The following is an 18,839-nucleotide window of genomic DNA, read 5'->3' on the forward strand; positions in this document are numbered from 1 at the left end:
CTTTGGAAATAAAGGCTATTGGTCTTTTTTCTTGAACCAAAATAGCCCATATCCCTTCACCACTAGAATAAGTGTAAACCTTAAAAGGCTTCTCAAAGTTAGGTAGCGCAAGCACGGGAGTGGTTGTCATAGGCCTCTTCAACTCATCAAAGGCCACCTACCAACGGCTAGTCAACCACATGTTCAAAAATCAAATTGGAAGAAACATGGAGATCTATGTAGAAGATTTGCTGGTCAAGAGTGGAAGTCCCTAGTAGTACCTTGACAACCTCCGTGAAGCCTTTGCAGTTTTAAGGCAATACCAAATGAAGTTGAATTCGGCGAAATGTGCTTTCAATGTAGGCTCTAGGAAATTCTTGGGCTTCATGGTGTTCGAATGAGGGATTGAGGCCAACCTGAAGAAAGTAGGAGCTATACTCAGCATGCCCTCCCCTCGGAGTATAAACGAAGTACAGAAACTCATAGGTCGAGTAGAAGCCCTTAACCGTTTCATATTGAGATCCACCGACAAATGCCTTCCATTCTTCAAAGTGTTGTAAAAGGCTCAAACATGGGATAGCGAGTGCGACCAAGTGTTCGATGCCCTCAAGAAGTGCCTCACCAGCCCTCCTTGCTCAGCTAGCCCAGATGTGGAGAAGTACTGGTCTTGTACTTATCAATCTCCCCACAGATGGCCTCCTTGGCTTTGGTACGAGATGAAAGCAAGGTCTAGAGACTTGTATACTACACCAGCGAACCTATCGGGGAGAGGAGGCTAGATACCCGCTCATAGAGAAGCTCGCCTCCTCCTTAGTAGTAACCACTCAGAAGCTCCACCAGTATTGTCAAGCTCACCTAGTAAATACCCTTACTGAGACACCCTTAAAATCAGTACTTCCGATTTTATCGGTTCTGATCCGGTTCGAACTAGTTTTTTTGTTTTATTATATATATAGTATACATAATATGATACATATTATAATATATAATAATATAGTGATAATATATAGTTTTTTATATAAGGTTTTAAAATTTAATGTTATTTTAATTAGTAATTGAGCATATATACAATATAATTTTATATATAATTATATATATTAGATATAAAAATGATATATAATATAAAATATATATAAAAATATTTTATATAATATAAAAAAATTTAAAAATATATATTTATATGAACCTGTTTGATTCGATTCGGTGTTAGAAAAAGGAAAATTGGAACTAGACGAATTTCGATCGATTTTGAAAAAAATGGAACCGGTACTAGACCAAACCGATTTAGAACCGAACAAGTTTGGTCTTGTTTTCTTTTTCATCCCTACCCGCAAGTTACTTGCCCAATTGGAAGTTCCCACCCTCAACCCGACACGAAAAAGAATTTGTTGGTCTAGTCTTTGACCTTGCAGTAGCGCGGTTCCAATGTGACGAGGGCGTGCATCTTCCGAAAGCTGCAAAAGTTCCCCTCACACTTTATGAGGTTGTGGGTCAGGAGGAATTTACTACTAGTAAGGTCGGCATGCTCTAGGTCAGACTTCAACAAGGCTCGCCATCATAAAATGTAGCAGTACATCAAAATCCTTCAAGCATTTGGATGAAGATGAGGGGGTCTAATCCAAGACGATCTAGTATGTCACGAACATGGTGAGGAAAATGTAACCTTAACCTGTAGGAGAACATGCTAGGGAAGAGGGCAACATGTGAGGTGTAGCCCTCGTCGTCGATTGCTCATTCTTATGGCCCATGGACCTAAAAAACCACATTCTCTGGAACGTAATAGGTGGAAATCAGCAATGACAAGAACTCGGGGGTAGCCTTCAAGTGCCAATGGTAACCAACAAATGTTTATTTCATAGTGCAGACCTCAGGCCTATCTAACTCCCCGAGAATCTTGGGTTGAATGACCTTTTTGGAAGCCATTAAAGTTGAATTTAAGAAAGGTAATAGGAAGCAAGATGAGTCAAGCAATGAAAAATGAGAAAGTTAGGACATGAGAAGAATGCGAATGTGGTAATGGGAGGAAGAAACGACAGTTCACTTTCTGCCCCTATGTATTGGAAGTGAGATACATAACAATTTAAATCCCGTGAAACACGCATTAGATGCAACGTGGGGAAGCCACCTGACACCATCAATGCTGAAGAGACAAAATAGATGAAATCGAGTGCTGGAATTCAACCTTTCGACAACGTTCCAAGAAAGTCGATAAGAGAACCATCGCACGTCGCATCAAATGATGAAAAGACCAAGTGGGGGCATCTAAAGACATGACACGTGGAAGAGCTGGGAAGTAAAATGGCCGCTCCTTAAAAAAAAAAGAGGATATCAAACAATAATTACCGTGGGGAGACATGAAGATGAAAGCAAGAAGAAATTACCATCAGACTAACTCTATGTGGATTTTTCCCCTCGGGCCAAAAGCCTAGAAGACAAGCCTAGATACAGAGAGTCAGGTTTGGCTGGACGACCCCTCGACCACAAAGTTGAGGTCGGCCAATGACCATAATCACGCGAGAAGTCTCAAAGTAAAAGGAAAGAAGGGATACATCACCCCAGCATCCCCCTATGATGCTTAGCCTCAGAGAACTTGTGCAGCCAGGCAAGAAACTCAAGGAGCCCTTGATCTTATGATAGCAAGTGAGGAGGAGTTTGATGAAGTGTACCTACAGGACAAAAGGGACAAGAAGTCACGCTGTATTTATTACCCTACCCCAAGAAACCACACCACATTAAATGATTCTAACCAAGGGAATAGTTTAGGAGATGTATACTCTTGCTACGAGGTATGGGCGATTCCCCCCATAAACCTAGTATAAAAGCCAATGTTTTGAATACCGTACGGATGCCGTACCAGTCAAGGCACTGGAACAAAATATTTCGGTACCGGTACCGTTTCGTGTACCATTTCGGGATAGTTGATATATAAATAAATTATATGTATAAATATATATAAATTATATTCTAAAATAATAGTTTATATATGAATAATTTATACATAAATACATATATCTATAAATTATAAATAGTCTGGTATAAATTGGGAGTCAAAAAATGAGCTTGTAGTTTGAAAAAATGACAAAAAAAAAAAGAAAAAGAAAAAGTGAAGGCCAAAATACCATTCGGTACGCAGGCCGGTACAAAACAGGTACAATACCTATACCGGACCAGTGGCCGGTGCTGTATGGTATGGTATTGAAAACCATGATAAAAGTTGATCCTCTAGTACGAAGAATTATCTCTGATCCCTCTACTCTCTCACACGAAATACTAAGGTAATACTGAGTTAAGCATCGGAAACTCTCTAGTCTCCACTAAGGCTCTCGACTCCCTGCATTTTCTCTAAGTGTCCAGGTCCATAATCGAAGACTTGAGTCACTGGAGTCTAGCCCAATGGCTTACGAAAGCCTAATCTACATAACTGTACATATTTAAGAGATTAACTAAAAAAGCCTATAATTTAGAAGATAATTAAAGAAAGGTTAGATATCATTGATTTTATTTAAAAAATATTTTACAATTTGAATTACTACTGACTTATATAACAATGTTCTGAATTTCTTTTTGGATCTAAACATTTATCTTAGGAGTGATTGAAGTGAATTGGACTTATTTGATGTATTCAAAAGAAAAATGATAAACACATATTATTTTTTACAATATTTTATAAAATATATTTTAATATTAGAGATATTTTTGTATAATAGTTTATAAAAATAACAATACTTTATAAAAATATCTTATTTTAAAATATGTTTTATAAAATATGGTGTCAAATATATCATGTGACTATCATTATTCGTTGGGTGGCGAATTTAATAATCCACAAACTCACATAATCTATTCACGCATTTCTAGGTGGGTCATGAGCCAGGACTAACGGCAGATCGGAGAATCTTTTCTGAGTGTCCTAGTCTAGCCGCCAATTTTGCATCCAAGTGAAGTCTTTGACTTTTCTTTTTTTTGAATGGAAAAAAAGTTTTTTTTTTCTTTCTCCGAATGGAAGAAAAGTTTTTTTTTTTTCTTTATCCAAATGGAAGAAAAGTCTAGCTAGCTCTTACAGTGTGAACAAAAACTATGCGTGTATTCCCCGGTAGAAAAACTACAAACAAACAAATAATGATGCGTATAGAAATCTTCTCTCTCCAAAAAAATAATGTCCGAGTGTCCACGGCACGAATGTATATAATATTATCCTTTATTTATTATATCGAAATTCATTTACAGAAATCTTCTCTCTCAAAAAAAAATATTGGTAAAAAGATATCATATACTCCTCCCTCACCTCTCTATTGCTGTGCAGGCCAAGGAATTAAACATTATGAATGTTAAATTATGTTAACGAGTCCTGTTCATATCGTATTAAAATATGCATATTATATTATATAGATAAATTTGAACCCGACTCGTTAAACTCATCATGTTAAAATATCATATCCTAACACCACTCATTTACATAATGAGTTGTGTCGTGTCAATCCATTTCAATTCGTTTATGTAATGGATTGAATAGATGTGAAATTAACTACTTTAACCTAATTAAATTTAGTATAATTTTATATAAATGTTAAAATTATAATATCTAGAAAAATTATAAAACTAACTACAAGGCCAAAATTATAATTTAAATAATAAAAATATTGAAATTAAAATTCTAAAAATGTTACTTTTAAGTATAAGGATATAATTATAATTTTAACTTTTTTAACGGGTTATAACATGTCAAAACGGATTAACCTATTATTAATCTGTTAAACAATTATGTCTTAATGAGTCAACCCATTTTTACTCAATCTTTTAAGACTAAACACAAACTAATTATTATCATGTTATGTTTGTGTTAATTTAATAGATCGTGTCACACATTATCACTCCTATTAAACACCTACTAGGAAAGGGACGTGCTCCTCTTTAGCTTCTCCCCTCCCACAACCATCCATCCCACCTTTCTTCAACTGTGCAAGCGCTATTACAAGAAAATTGAATATTTATAACGAATTATTTTTTATGAGAATGATTATTTATCATCTAGAATAAATTAAAATAATAGTTTTAATAATAAATTTAAATTTCATATATATGCGGCATCGCATGCACCGGCCCAGACAAACTCAATGAATTCACATACTTCGCTTAACAAATTTACAACTCTAGTACTATATATGTTCTGTATATATATAATCCGTAGACCGTAGTGGCCCTGTTGTTCACATCAACATTGCTAGTTTTTGTATTAGGTAATGATTATATGCAAGAACTTTTTACTTTGAACCAGCTTGGCTTACAATAAATAATTAAGAAAAATCCTAATTTGGAAAAGGTAGACATGATGTTATTTTTATTTTTGGATGTTGCATTTGGTTGTATTTAGTATTTATTCACCTAGCGCATGTTTAGTACATATTTTTCTTTCATTTTGCTGAGATGAAGAACATAAACTGCCGACAAAAAAATGTATTGATCAAAGAATGAGCCTCGATTCAAATTTTAAAAATAATATAACTTTGTCAATTGTCTCATAAATTTCTCGACCAAATTCTCATTTGGTCCATTAAAATTTTTTTATCTTAATTATCAAGTCCTACTAAATAAATTATTTTTAGAGTCATAGCCTATTTCAAAATTACTCGTTAAATTTTAAGTAGACTTTTCATACATATTAATCCAAAATATAACACGTGCGTGGAGGAAAAGTAACTCTCTTGAGAAAAATTGAAATTGCCACTTTATAAATTGAAAAGAAAATACTACTCATGAAAATAATAAATTCCTATTACAGAAAATATAAGCTTATGATCAAATATCTGATGTAAAAAAGACATTCATGTGGACCACGTAATCCTAACATGCTAATGCCCCAATTTCAACTTACCGACATCAACAACCTTATTAGCAAACCCTTTATCTCGATCGCTGCTCTGATCAGCACCGGAAGTCAACATGCATGTCATGATCGCTAGCTATTGCTTATCGCCAACATTTCAATCATCGAGCTCTGGGAAATTTGGAGAATCACACGAGCTCCCCTGAAGTTGTAATGCGAACTGGAGGCCACCCACGACGTCCTTCATGGATGGTCGTTTGCTTCTGTCATGCAGCAAACAGCTCATCGTAACCTCTACAAACTTTTTCAGACACTCTGGCTTAATCCCATTCTTCAAACATGGGTCAATAATCTCGTCAAGCTTGTCCTCATGATAGCATTCTCGGAACCACTCAGCCAGGTTCACTTGCTTCTTCAACGCCGTGCGAACCAACGGCGGTCTTGCGCACAATATTTCACACAGCACTACACCGAAGGAGTAGACGTCGGACTTTTCCGTCAGCTGCTGACGTTTGAAATATTCCGGGTCTAGATACCCAAAGCTACCTTTGACTGCGGTGCTGATATGAGTGATGGAAACACTTATGGGCCCAATTTTGCACAAGCCGAAATCTGAAACCTTGGCTACCCAATTCTCGTTCAAAAGTATATTCGTCGTCTTTACGTCTCGGTGAATAATCAGGTGGTTCGCACCGGTGTGGAGGTATTCCAACCCAAGTGCCGCTCCGATACAAATGTCGAGCCGTCTCTTCCACGTTAAAGGAGGATTATCAGTGCTATATAGATGATCACGAAGGGTCCCACAATTCATGTACTCGTAGACAAGTATCATCTCCCGGTCCTCGTCGCAGTAGCCAATCAAAGACACAATATGACGGTGTCGTAGCTTGGAGAGGGTTGAAATCTCAGTCGTAAACTCGTGGGCCCCCTGTTGTGATCCCGATTTCAGCCGTTTGATTGCAACTGTGCTGCTTCCATCCTCTACGTACCCTTTATACACGTTCCCAAATCCTCCAACCCCTATGATCAAACCATCATCGAAATTTTTTGTGGCGGCTTCGATTTCAGCAAACGAAAAGTGACGACACAAATGGGACGGCAGAGGCAAGCAATTAGAATCTCCAACTTTCCGGGAGCCCAATATCTTAGCTTTCTTACTCACACGGAAACTTATAAAACCAAGAATAATAACCGAAGCTGAAATAACTATAATAACGGCCATGATCCGCAGTGACGTCCTTTTCCTTTCCGTTAATTTTTCGTTGCCTTCAGGGGATGTGGGAACCACCAATCCGTCCAGGTTGAGCCCACCAAAACTACCGTCCGATCGGTTCAACTTAAATATTTCCACACCGTTCAACAATGCATCCTCGTATTGTGGTTTCGAAACCACATTAGGACGTAGCGCCAACAACAAATCTAGTTTGCGTCGGTTTCCATTAGGGATCAAAACAATATAATCTCTGTACACTGGAATTCCTCGGCTGCCGCTCCATAGTATCACATCTGCATCTCTCTCCGCCGTTTGATTATTGATGAATATTTCAAAAACACGGTCGTTCAAGTACACAACCTCTTGCAGTGTTTCGCAGAAATGAAGCCTAAAGAGATAGTTAAACCCAGCGTCCACCGTGAAGTTCCACGTGAGGTTGGAATTCAAGTTGGCCGTGGCATTTATACCCATTGAACGAAAAGTTTTGTACACAATCTCCGGCGCAGTGTAGGACGGTGTCTCCGTCGTATACTGTATAGTGTCATTAGGCAGGTCGTAAGCAGTTATCCCGAAATTATCAATCAGTACATAAGGCGAGTCGTCAACCCATGTCCGGAACATTCCTGTATCCTCGACGCCCGAGACATCCTTTCCCCCAACGTTTAGCCTATACATGGTCTCCAGAGTGGTGGTGCCATCGAAAGTATAGAAGATTGTGTCGAAACCTACAAACTTGATTCCAGTACCGTTGGTATTGTCCATATATAGATTATTTGGAATAGAAACGACCTCTATGCCATTAATGAAGGCGTAGGAGTCAAGAGATATAAACGTTATGTTGAGACAGTACTGGGTGCGCAACACGGGGACAATGAATTCTTTGACAACGACGGCTGCGGGAGGTTCCAGCGTCAACATGGTAAGGAAAGCACTGAAGTTTCTCAAGAGAGTGAAATCATTGGCGGTGACGGAGAAGAAGGACTTGGATTTATCGACGTCGGCGTACTTGGCTGGGTAGAAGTAGAGACGGACGAACTTAAGGCCTGAAGAGACAGGGAAGGAGTAAGTAAAGTTGTTGGGAAAGATGCGTGCGGTCATGTAGGGAACTTGGGCAACAGAAGGGATTTGTTCCGTGGGTGTGGATGAATTGGAGATAGTTTGAATGTTGTGGGGAGAGAACTTTGAGTGAGAATCGCCCTCCCAGTTCCGGTCATCGAGTGAGGTTGAGTTAGCAGCGGAGGAGCCACAGTTGAGGAGAATATAGTCGGGAGCAATATATGGTGGCGGGCTGTCCTGAGCGACGGCGTGGGCAAAGAGGAGATGGAGGAAGGAGACGTAGAGAGCTAGCTTGTTCATGTTTGGGTGGGAGATAAGCAAATTCCTCGTGCGAAATCCTTGCGACATCTTATAGGAGCGGAATCTTTTTAACGATCGTTGACCTGAAGTCTCCCTATTTATCTTCCAAATAGAAATATTCCACAATCATAAAAATGAATCTTTCTATTTTTCCTAGCTGAGTTTTTTTAGCTGTTAAAACTCTATTACTCTAAAGGTTTATATTTAAAAGGCAATGATTTCCAATATGATGCCAAAATTGATCTACCGAATACGCTGAAATTTTCTTTCGAGAAAAAATGTGGCATTGGCACAAAAGTAATAATTGGCAAGATTTAATATTGGGTTAGTTAAATGATCATTAAAGATCCGCATGTAACTTTTTTACAATTCTTTTTTTTCAATAAAGAGTGGTAATCTTGTTAGTGTAAAATAAACGTGTTGGCATGACAACCTTTGTTAAATTGTTGTAACAGTGTTAAGTTGGATAAAGTAATAGAGCTAGCTCAACATGGCTCGAGCGAAGCTCATACAGGGCTCGAGCCTTTCAATTCTTCTCTATTTTTTGGATTTTTTTTTATCATTTTACTCCTCCAAAGGGACGCTGTGGACAAATGTAATTAAATTAGAAATAATTTTTACAAGTTCAAAATGGATAAGTTTTATGTCTTAAAAAATAACATAAGTTTACACAAGTATTTGTAAAAAAGTTGATTCTACTTTTAAAAAAAATGTAAAAAAATTATTCTTTATTAATAACAAATGACCGGTTTTTCTTCAACTAGGGTCCATGTTCTTTTTGTTATAAAGGGTAGCTGGGTCTTCTAAAATAAAAGCTGGATTATTTATTTAATTTATTTTAGCTAGATTATTAAATCCCAAAAGCCCCAATTCACATAGGATGTATATCGTATTTTTCCAAAAAATTTAATGTCTAAAATAGATCGAGATTTTTTATGAAAAACAAAATAAGTTAAAGAGTACATGTATGTGAAGTGATGTTGTCGGTACAAAATATTTTGCCCAATTCCAATGATAATGATAACGTAATGGAATTCATAATAATGCACTCAGGCCAAGCCCTGAAAAGACGAGAGGAGAGGGAGGGAGCAAGCAGCCAAGCATTCACAATCCCGTTTTCCAAAAATAAATCTAAAAACGAAAAAACAAAATAAATATTAAATATTCACCAGGCAGGGCTGCAAACTGGATCCATTCAGATAAGTTCGGCTTGAATTTAGAGATAAAAATAAAATAATTTTAGATAAAAGATAAAAATTAAATAAATTATTATTTTTTAATATTTTTATTATTATAAAATTTAAAAAAGTTGAATTGAAATATTAAAAAGTTGAATTATTTATCATATTTTATATAAAAATTAATAATGATAACATAAAATAATTTTTAAATCTAAATGAGTTTTAATGATACGGGCCATCTCTGCGTATGACCCGTGAAGAACCTGCGATGAAGGTAAAAGCAAAGCCATCAATGAATAGTGGAGATCAATGATTGGGAGGGCATGATTTACACATGCATGATGGCCATCCACTTATGCTCTTTCATATATTCACCTTGGGTTGACTTCTAATTAGGACATGTTCTACCGCATGACAAGACATGGTTACTAATTTTTAAATTTAGGGAAATGTTTTATTTTTCCTAAGATTAGGAAAGGGAGACAAAGCAATAAATACTGATAATATAAGAATATAACTTTGTCCGCGTCATAAAATAATCACTTCTTATCTAGTTTGTGTACTCAAATGCAATGTAATAGGATTATAAAAAAAAAAAAAAAATGCTATGTAACAGCTTACCACATAATAGTTGCAAGACTATACTATCAATCATCAATTTTGAAAAAACAAATATTAAAAATAATTGGATAATTAATCGAATTAAATCCAACCAGCCACCCATTATATATATATATATATATATATAAATGGAACATAACTGTCATGAATTAATTAATTGGTCCCCACTTGCAATAATAGTGAAGGAATCAATTGCACTCAAAAAGGAAAATTCAGATAATGCAAGAGCTGAAACCAGAGACGTATTAATACCGTTATTTAATAGAGACAACAGCATATAGAAGTTGACATTTAATATTGAATGGGTGCAATAGGAATTGACGGTAAAGTGGGATACTGAATTATTGGAGACCCTCCAGCCTCTGTCATGGCTTTCAATTCTTTTATATTTTTCTAAGTGTGTAAGTGAAAGACCAAGACTTGAGTAGCTAGAACCAAGCCAAAAGTGTACAAATCACGATGTTGACCCATGGATTTTTTTGTAAAGTTCTTGGTTTGAAAGGTAACACGTGTTTTTTTTTTCCAAGTCTTTTCACAAATCAACAAAAGTAAGGCCAAACTTTGATCCCACTGTACACTCATTTCCCAAAAGAAGTTTCACAGAAGTTGCAAAACAAATGACTCAAAAGTATATAAAGGAACCATTCCACTCGAAATGCAAAAGTAATAGTTCACTTCTTTATCAACTAAAGTGACAGCTCTAAGCTCATTTATAAAGCAGCGTTCACACGATCTAAAGATCAAAGATGAGAGATCCTATCCATTATTTAGGAAACACAAACATTTTAACTGAAATGGATATTTTTTTTTTGGGTAAAATATGAAATATAATAGGAAAAATGTTAGTTTGCCCTCCTCATTTTGCCTTTTGAATTTGATCGTTAATGCATTTTAATAATTTAATTGTTTTAATAGTTAAGAAAGTGATTACTAGTATATTTATATATTTTTTTAATGTTTAAAAACTGTTAAAAAAAAAAAGAAAATAATTACACATCCAACGATAAATGCTGAGCCGAATACCAGGATCCATATAATTAGTTTATAATCCATATTGGTCGTCTCTTCTGAAGTTATTCCTCGTGGGATGCTTATGCTAAAACCGTATTATTTTCCACTTCGTTGATATAAAAGTGTTCGCCGCCACTTTGATCAATCATTGTTATAAAAAAATATTAAAATCATTAATTGCTTCCATAATAATTAATTATATAAATCTACAGCATGATCAGTCTTTATCTAAATTACAAAAATAAAATACACTTACAAATTCTGATCAATTCCCGACTTGCTTTCATCTTTACTGTTGGATATAGAATTATTCCATCCCATCTGAATACTCTTCCCACCGCTACTAGCTTCCCAAGTACTTCTTGAGTCCAACACGCGTCCACGAGAAGAAAACAAGTCATCAAAGTCAGAGGCAGTCACCTCTCCACGTGGATTAGATGGGCTGGCTTGGGTCCCACCTGTGTCCAGGCCAACACAGCCTACATCTTCAACCCCATGTCCAACGTTGATATTCTTCACAGCGTTTTCTTGAAGTTTAAGTACAAACTGAAGGGCCCACACCACATCTCTCATTGTTGGCCGTTCGATTCCTCGATCACGTGTACAAGTTTCTGCAACCTCCCCAAACTTGTTAAGACAATCGAATGCAATCTCACCTCTCAAACTCGGGTCAACGATCTGCTCAAGGGTCCCATTATGAAAACATTTCTTGGCCCATTGGGCCAAGTTCACTTGCTCCTTGGGTAGGCTCGGCATCAATGCTGGCCTAGCACACAATACCTCAAACAACACCACCCCGAATGAGTACACGTCAGATTTTTCTGTTAACTTCTGCCTCCGATAGTACTCTGGGTCCACATACCCTAAACTACCTTTCACAACAGTGCTGACGTGGGTCTGGGACATGCTTGTAGGACCCAATTTTGACAAACCGAAATCTGAAACCTTCGCTAACAACCTCTCATCTAGCAGTATGTTCGTGGATTTCACGTCGCGATGAATTATCATATTCTTTGCACTTGTATGAAGGTAATTCAACCCATGCGCTGCGCCGATGCAAATTTGGATCCGTTGCTTCCATGTAAGCGTAGGGTTGTCATTTCCATAGAGGTGAGAACGAAGGGTACCTCGTGCCACGTACTCATACACAAGGATCATCTCGTCTTGATCATCACAATATCCGATTAAAGCAACGAGATTAACATGGCGAAGCTGGGAGAGCATGTGGATCTCAGTCCAAAACTCGCGAGTCCCTTGCTTTGACGATGGGTTCAACCGTTTGATCGCAACAGCGGTGGACCCACTGTCAACGTACCCTTTATACACATTGCCGAATCCTCCAGCACCTATGACTAATCGACGATCGAAGTTGTTCGTGGCCGCTTTGATCTCCACGATCGAGAAGTAACGACATAGTTCTAATGGCAATGTTGAAATGCTTTCGTCCGTGGACCTCCACTTCTTGGAAAATGGGACCCACAAGGATTTGGCCAAGCTTGTACCAGATTCATCCGATCTCTTCCTCCTCCTCTGATAGTGAGCTAAGAAACATATGTTAATGAGTATTGCAAGCAAAGCACCAGTGGCAATTCCTGTTGCAATCATAATCGGTGACAGGTTATTTTTAGGCGCTGTCTTCTTCTCTGGTTCTAAGGATGTTGAACTTAGACCCATCATCGGTGGTTCTGGGTTGGGCCCGGCTAGGTTACCATCCGATTGGTTCAACTTGAATATCTCTACACCATTCAAGATTGCATCTGCATAATCCGGTTTTGGAATCACGTCTCTGTTTGGTTGGAGTGCAAGCCATAAACCCTGCTTAGTTTGGGATTTTCCAGGGACCAACACAATGTAGTCTCTGTACACAGGACTTCCATTACCGCCACTCCAATGGATCACATCCATTTCCTCTTCAGCTGTCTGATTATATATGAATATACGAAATACCCGTTGATTCTCAAGCGTAACTTCTAATTGAGTCTCGCAAAAATGGAGCCTAACCAGATATAGAAACCCAACATCTACAGGAAAAATCCAAGTGAGGTTGTATTGCAAGTTAATGTTAGGATTCTTACCCATTGTACGAGAAGAAGTGTATATAATCTCTGGTGCAGTGTATGGTGGGGTGTCCTCAGTGTACTTGATCGTGGCATTAGACCGATGAGGCATGGTGCCAAACGCTTTTCCGAAGATGTAATCCTCATCCTGACTCCAAGATCGGAACATTCCAGTATCATTAATGTTGGAAACATCTTTGCCACCCACGTTTAACCTATACAACGTCTCGAAAGCGAATGGATTATTAATATAGAAGGGCGAGTCGTATGCATTTACAAAGGTCGCTGGGGCCATGTCTTGATTACTAATGTATAATTTACTTGGCATAGAAACAACCTCGATCCCATTGATGAAGGCATAAGAGCTCGGAGATGGTATGAAGGTTACGTTGAGATTTTGATTTTTTTGAACATCGACGATGAATTCTTTGACAAGATATGCTGTGGAAGGATTTGTAGAACTGGTGATTGAGAGAGAGGCGCTGAAGTTGCTTAAGAGTGTGAAGTCATTGGCAGTGACAGCGAAAAAAGATTTGGTTTTGTCGTAATTGGTGCACGACGTAGGGTAGAAGTAAAGGCGGAGAAATTTTGGGCCAGGTGAGACAGGGAAGGAGTAAGTGAATTTGGACTGGCGATCAAATATACGAGCAGTCATGTAGGGGACTTGAGAAAGGGAAGGGTCTAGTTTGGAAGTATTGGATGATGATGATGTGCTTTGAATGTCACATGGGGAGAACTTTGAGTTGGAATCGCCTTCCCAATGTCGACCATCGAGTGAGGTAGAGTTGGAGGAGGAGCCACAGTTGAGAAGGAAATAATCAGTAGGAGTGTAAGGAGGTGGAGTTTTGGCGGTGGTGATGGGGAGAGATGGGAGAAAATGAACGATGGTAGAGAAGAGGCAGAGTAGTGCGAGGATTGGCATGGGGCTAGATTTACAGACTGAAAACCCTGGAAGGAATGTTATAGTTGGAATTTGCAGCAGATGCAGAGGCAGAGGCCAGTGTGAAAAGCTAGACTGAGGATTATTAACTTTATCGATGGACTGACAGGTGGACGTCAAAAGTGGCAGATAATAGTGCAGTTGTATGCATGATTGCGTTCCGTGAAAATCATGGTTTATACATCTAGAAAAATTCTAAATGCTCATAGATCTATCATCTAATTAAAGCAAGCGATGACATGATGTTGGGGACAGCTCCACTCGGATCCATTAATCAACAATTCTTTTTAATTATGACATAAACCCAATCCCCAAGATTTATTTTTTCTTTAGCTAATTCATAATTTATTGGAATTTATTTTTTTTCTTACAAATTGACAAAAGCAGGCCCAAATTCATATTTTAATCCTGATTTCTAATGCCACGCCTCCTCCTCGTCCACACCCTTCTTTTTCTTTTTCCTTTTGCAATTGCTTTTTCATTGATTTTGGTGGTCATTCATGACTTTTCAAGTCTTTTTTTTATCCCCACTAAACACTGCTTTCCCCAAAAGAAAGTTTCACAACCTTACAAACTCCAGGCCTGAAAAGTATTAAGTAGCCATTCCATCACTCCCACACGATAGCAATAGCTCTCTCTCTCTCTCTCTCTCATTGGTGAATCAACTTGCTGGAGTATAGTCCAAAACTCTTTTAAAAATTACAACGGAAATGCATGCATGTGGGGTTACGGCCAAAATAATGTCCAATATTTTGCATTCTATCAATATTGTCGGCAGCGGACTTTTATGGCAGTATATCTTCAAAATGTAAACCAGCTTATTCTTCACGGCCTTTATGCCCATTTTCTTGTAGTATTTGAAGCTGTAGAATATTTTTCTTTCATCATCCGATACGCAAGAAATGATCAAAACGCGTCTCTTTTATGAATCTGAAATACATGTGAACTTGGACCGGAAAAATAAATCTAGTTTAATTAAAGTCAGTAGTTTTTAGTTTCAACCTGCAAAAATTATTGGTTGTGTTTTATGATTTTATAATTTGAAAACTATATTATATATATGGTTTAGCTTAGTTAAACAAAATTGAATCTTTCAAAGGCAAATGAAGACTTGAGTGTATAAACTTAGTTTTATGAGTACTATAGTTTAATAAAAAGATTTCACAAAAATAAAATTTTATAAAGACCATAATTTCGTAAAAATATTTTACAAAAATAAAAATCATAAAGATGGATGAGTACTAAATGTAAAATGCTAGATAAATTTTATAAAAATAAAAAGTTTTATAATATCACAACAAACCACGTGAATTTGTAAGTCTTTTTTATGATATATGTTTACAAAACAAACATTTCTTTAATTTTACAACTTTGCTTTGATTATTTGATTGTGTCAATTACTACAGTTGCAGAAATTAGTGCAAACCAAACTAATCACATTGTCTAATACCATCTACGCATTGTCTGATACATGCGGACCAGAAGCAGAGAAAAGATCGTCCTCATCAGCGGTAGATATCTCGCCACCTGGATCAGAGGCGCTGGTCCGGGCACAGCCCTCAACAACCCCAATTCGGCTGCCCATGTTCAACTCGTTGATTTCCTTGTCGGCATTGTCTTTGTACTCTTGGAGCTGCAATGCGAACTCAAGACCCCACAACACGTCGCTCATATTGGGCCGTTCTTCTCCTTGACAGCGCAAGCAACGGTCCACAATCTCTCCAAACTTTTTCAAACACGCGGGTGCGATCTCGGCCTTCACATTTGGGTCCACGATTTCGCTGAGGGTCCCACTTCGATAGAATTTTCGTCCCCACTCCGCAAGGCTGACTTGGTCCTTCGGTAGACCTCGGACCACAGCTGGCCGACCACATATGATCTCGAGTAACACCACACCAAACGAGTACACATCAGACTTCACGGTCAGTTTCTGCCGTCGGTAATATTCTGGGTCCACGTACCCGAAACTACCCCTCACCACTGTGCTTACGTGGCTTTGAAGAGTACAAGTGGGACCCAATCTGGACATTCCGAAATCCGAAACCTTGGCCACCCATTTCTCGTCTAACAAGATGTTTGTTGACTTCACGTCACGGTGTATGATCGTGTTCTTCGCACTACTGTGAAGATATTCCAGCCCGCGGGCGGCACCTATGCAAATCTGGAGGCGCCGCTTCCATGGAAGAGGTAGGTTCTTTGTTTTGTAGAGATGCTCGCGGAGAGCCCCACGGGCCATGAACTCGTAGACGAGGATCATCTCACCTTGGTCTTCGCAATATCCGATCAACGGCACGAGATTGACGTGACGGAGCTGGGAGAGCAGCTCGATCTCGGTCCAGAACTCGCGGACCCCTTGCTTCGAAGATGCGTTCAACCGTTTAATAGCAACTGTGGTGGAGCCCCCGTCAATATATCCTTTGTATACGCTACCAAATCCTCCCGATCCGATGACTAACTTTTCGTCGAAATTGCGCGTGGCCACTCTGATTTCAACGAGCAAGAAGTTACGGCAATGGTGCGACTGTAATGATGAAGCGTGGGAATTTGTGGAACGAGGTACCTTGGGGAATGAGACCCACGAGGACCTGGAGTTGCTGGTACGAGAACCAGAGTCCTTGACCCTAGTATTTCTCCGGAAAATGAAGATGCAAATAACGGAAGTAGCTATTAAGACTCCAATAACACCTCCGATAACAATGATTATCAATGGCAACCTTTTTTTCCTTTCCGTTAATTTTTCGTTTCCTTCAGGGGATGTGGGAACCACCAATCCGTCCAGGTTGACCCCAGCAAAATTACCGTCCGATCGGTTCAACTTAAATATTTCCACACCGTTCAACAATGCATTCTGGTAATGTGGTCTCGAAACCACATCAGGATGTAGCGCCAACAACATATCTAGTTTGCGTTGGTTTCCATTAGGGGTCAAAACAACATAATCTTTGTACACTGGAATTCCTTGCCTGCCGCTCCATACTATCACATCTGCATCTGTCTCCGCCGTTTGATTATTTATGAATATTTGAAAAACACGGTCGTTCTTATACACGGCCGGCTTCTGTGGTGTTTCGCAGAAATGAAGCCTAAAGAGATAGTTAAACCCAGCGTCCACCGTGAAGTTCCACGTGAGGTTGGAATTCAAGTTGGCCGTGACATTTCTACCCATTGAACGAAAAGTTTTGTACACAATCTCCGGCGCAGTGTAGGCCGGTGTCTCCGTCGTATACTGTATGGTGACATTACTCAGGTCGTTAGGAGTCATCCCGAAATTGTCAATCAGTACATACGGCGAGTCGTCAACCCATGTCCGGAACATTCCTGTATCGTCGACGCCCGAGACATCCTTTCCCCCAACGTTTAGCCTATACATGGTCTCCAGAGCGGTGGTGCCATCGAAATAGAAAATTGTGTTGTAACCTACAAACTTGATTCTAGTATCATGGGTATTGTCCATATATAGATTATTTGGAATAGAAACGACCTCTATGCCATTAATGAAGGCGTAGGAGTTAAGCGATATAAACGTTATGTTGAGACACTGGGTGCTCAACACGGGGATAATGAATTCTTTGACAACGACAGCTGCGGGAGGTTCCAGCGTCAACATGGTAAGGAAGGCACTGAAGTTTCTCAAGAGAGTGAAATCATTGGCGGTGACTGAGAAGAAGGACTTGGATTTCTCGACGGCGGCGTACGTGGCGGGGTAGAAGTAGAGACGAACGAACTTAAGGCCAGAAGAGACAGGGAAGGAGTAAGTAAAGTTGTTGGGAAAGATTCGTGCGCTCATGTAGGGAACTTGGGCAGCAGAAGGGATTTGTTCCGTGGGTGTGGATGCAGTGGAGGTAGTTTGAGTATTGTGGGGCGAGAACTTTGAGTGAGAATCGCCCTCCCAGTTCCGGCCATCGGGTGAGGCTGAGTTGGTGGAGGAGGAGCCACAGTCGAGGAGAATATAGTCGGGAGCAATATGTGGTGGCGGGCTGTCCTGAGCGACGAAGTGGCCAAAAAGGAGATGGAGGAAGGAGACGAAGAGGGCGAACGTTTTCATGGGGTTGGGGATGAGCTATTGCTATTTGCTCTTCCCGACTATATTTGAGAAGCTTATGTGGAGGGTGATGACGATTTATTTAAAAGTAGCTTTAGGCATTTCTACGAAGAGCCGGTTGTTGCCTCGTCAGATAAAAATTATCCGTAAAATTTTAATTTTACGTGGCATAAAAATATTTAAATAAAATTATTCCAATAATAGTTGCAGGCATTTTCTAGGAATAAAAACTAGATTGAGATACGTGGCTCTGTCCGAAGCTTTGGTCTATTTAAGTTTTTCCTACTCATCATTTTTACATATTATATATAATATTTATTTTTATTTTATTTATATTAAATTAATTAATTTCTTTTATTTATCTTCTTTACATCATATATTTAGTATAAAAAAAATAAAAAATTATATATAGTATGTAAAGATAATAAATAAAATTTTTCAATCCAATTTGATGCCCCACATGCACCACAAGAGTAGTGTATAATAGGCACTTCTTGCAGCGTTTATTTTTAATAGAAAGACTATTTAAAAAAACTTACAAGTCAAGTAAAAAGACAACGAAAATAAGGACACTTCCAATGTAGGCGTTTTAGAACATGGTTTTTAGGACTGTTT

The 18,839-nt window shown here is 38.6% G+C and overlaps 3 protein-coding genes across 3 annotated transcripts; all 3 read right to left on the bottom strand.

Moving 5' to 3' along the window:
* Positions 1–5,679: 5,679 nt before the first annotated feature.
* LOC122303057 (receptor-like protein kinase FERONIA) lies at positions 5,680–8,435 on the bottom strand. The gene has a single exon (XM_043114584.1). It carries the CDS (start codon positions 8,418–8,420, stop codon positions 5,961–5,963), a length of 2,460 nt encoding a protein of 819 aa, XP_042970518.1. The 5' UTR covers positions 8,421–8,435; the 3' UTR covers positions 5,680–5,960.
* A 2,898-nt stretch (positions 8,436–11,333) lies between these two features.
* Positions 11,334–13,720, bottom strand: LOC122303034 (receptor-like protein kinase FERONIA). The gene is made up of 2 exons (XM_043114566.1): positions 13,580–13,720; positions 11,334–13,457 (listed from the first exon to the last, which is right to left on the bottom strand). Exons 1-2 carry the CDS (start codon positions 13,600–13,602, stop codon positions 11,438–11,440), a joined length of 2,043 nt encoding a protein of 680 aa, XP_042970500.1. The 5' UTR covers positions 13,603–13,720; the 3' UTR covers positions 11,334–11,437.
* Positions 13,721–15,446: 1,726 nt separating this feature from the next.
* On the bottom strand, positions 15,447–18,285 carry LOC122303035 (receptor-like protein kinase FERONIA). The gene has a single exon (XM_043114567.1). It carries the CDS (start codon positions 18,225–18,227, stop codon positions 15,636–15,638), a length of 2,592 nt encoding a protein of 863 aa, XP_042970501.1. The 5' UTR covers positions 18,228–18,285; the 3' UTR covers positions 15,447–15,635.
* Positions 18,286–18,839: the final 554 nt, after the last annotated feature.

Source organism: Carya illinoinensis, chromosome 3 (genome assembly GCF_018687715.1).
Source record: "Carya illinoinensis cultivar Pawnee chromosome 3, C.illinoinensisPawnee_v1, whole genome shotgun sequence".
NCBI lineage: Eukaryota > Viridiplantae > Streptophyta > Magnoliopsida > Fagales > Juglandaceae > Carya > Carya illinoinensis.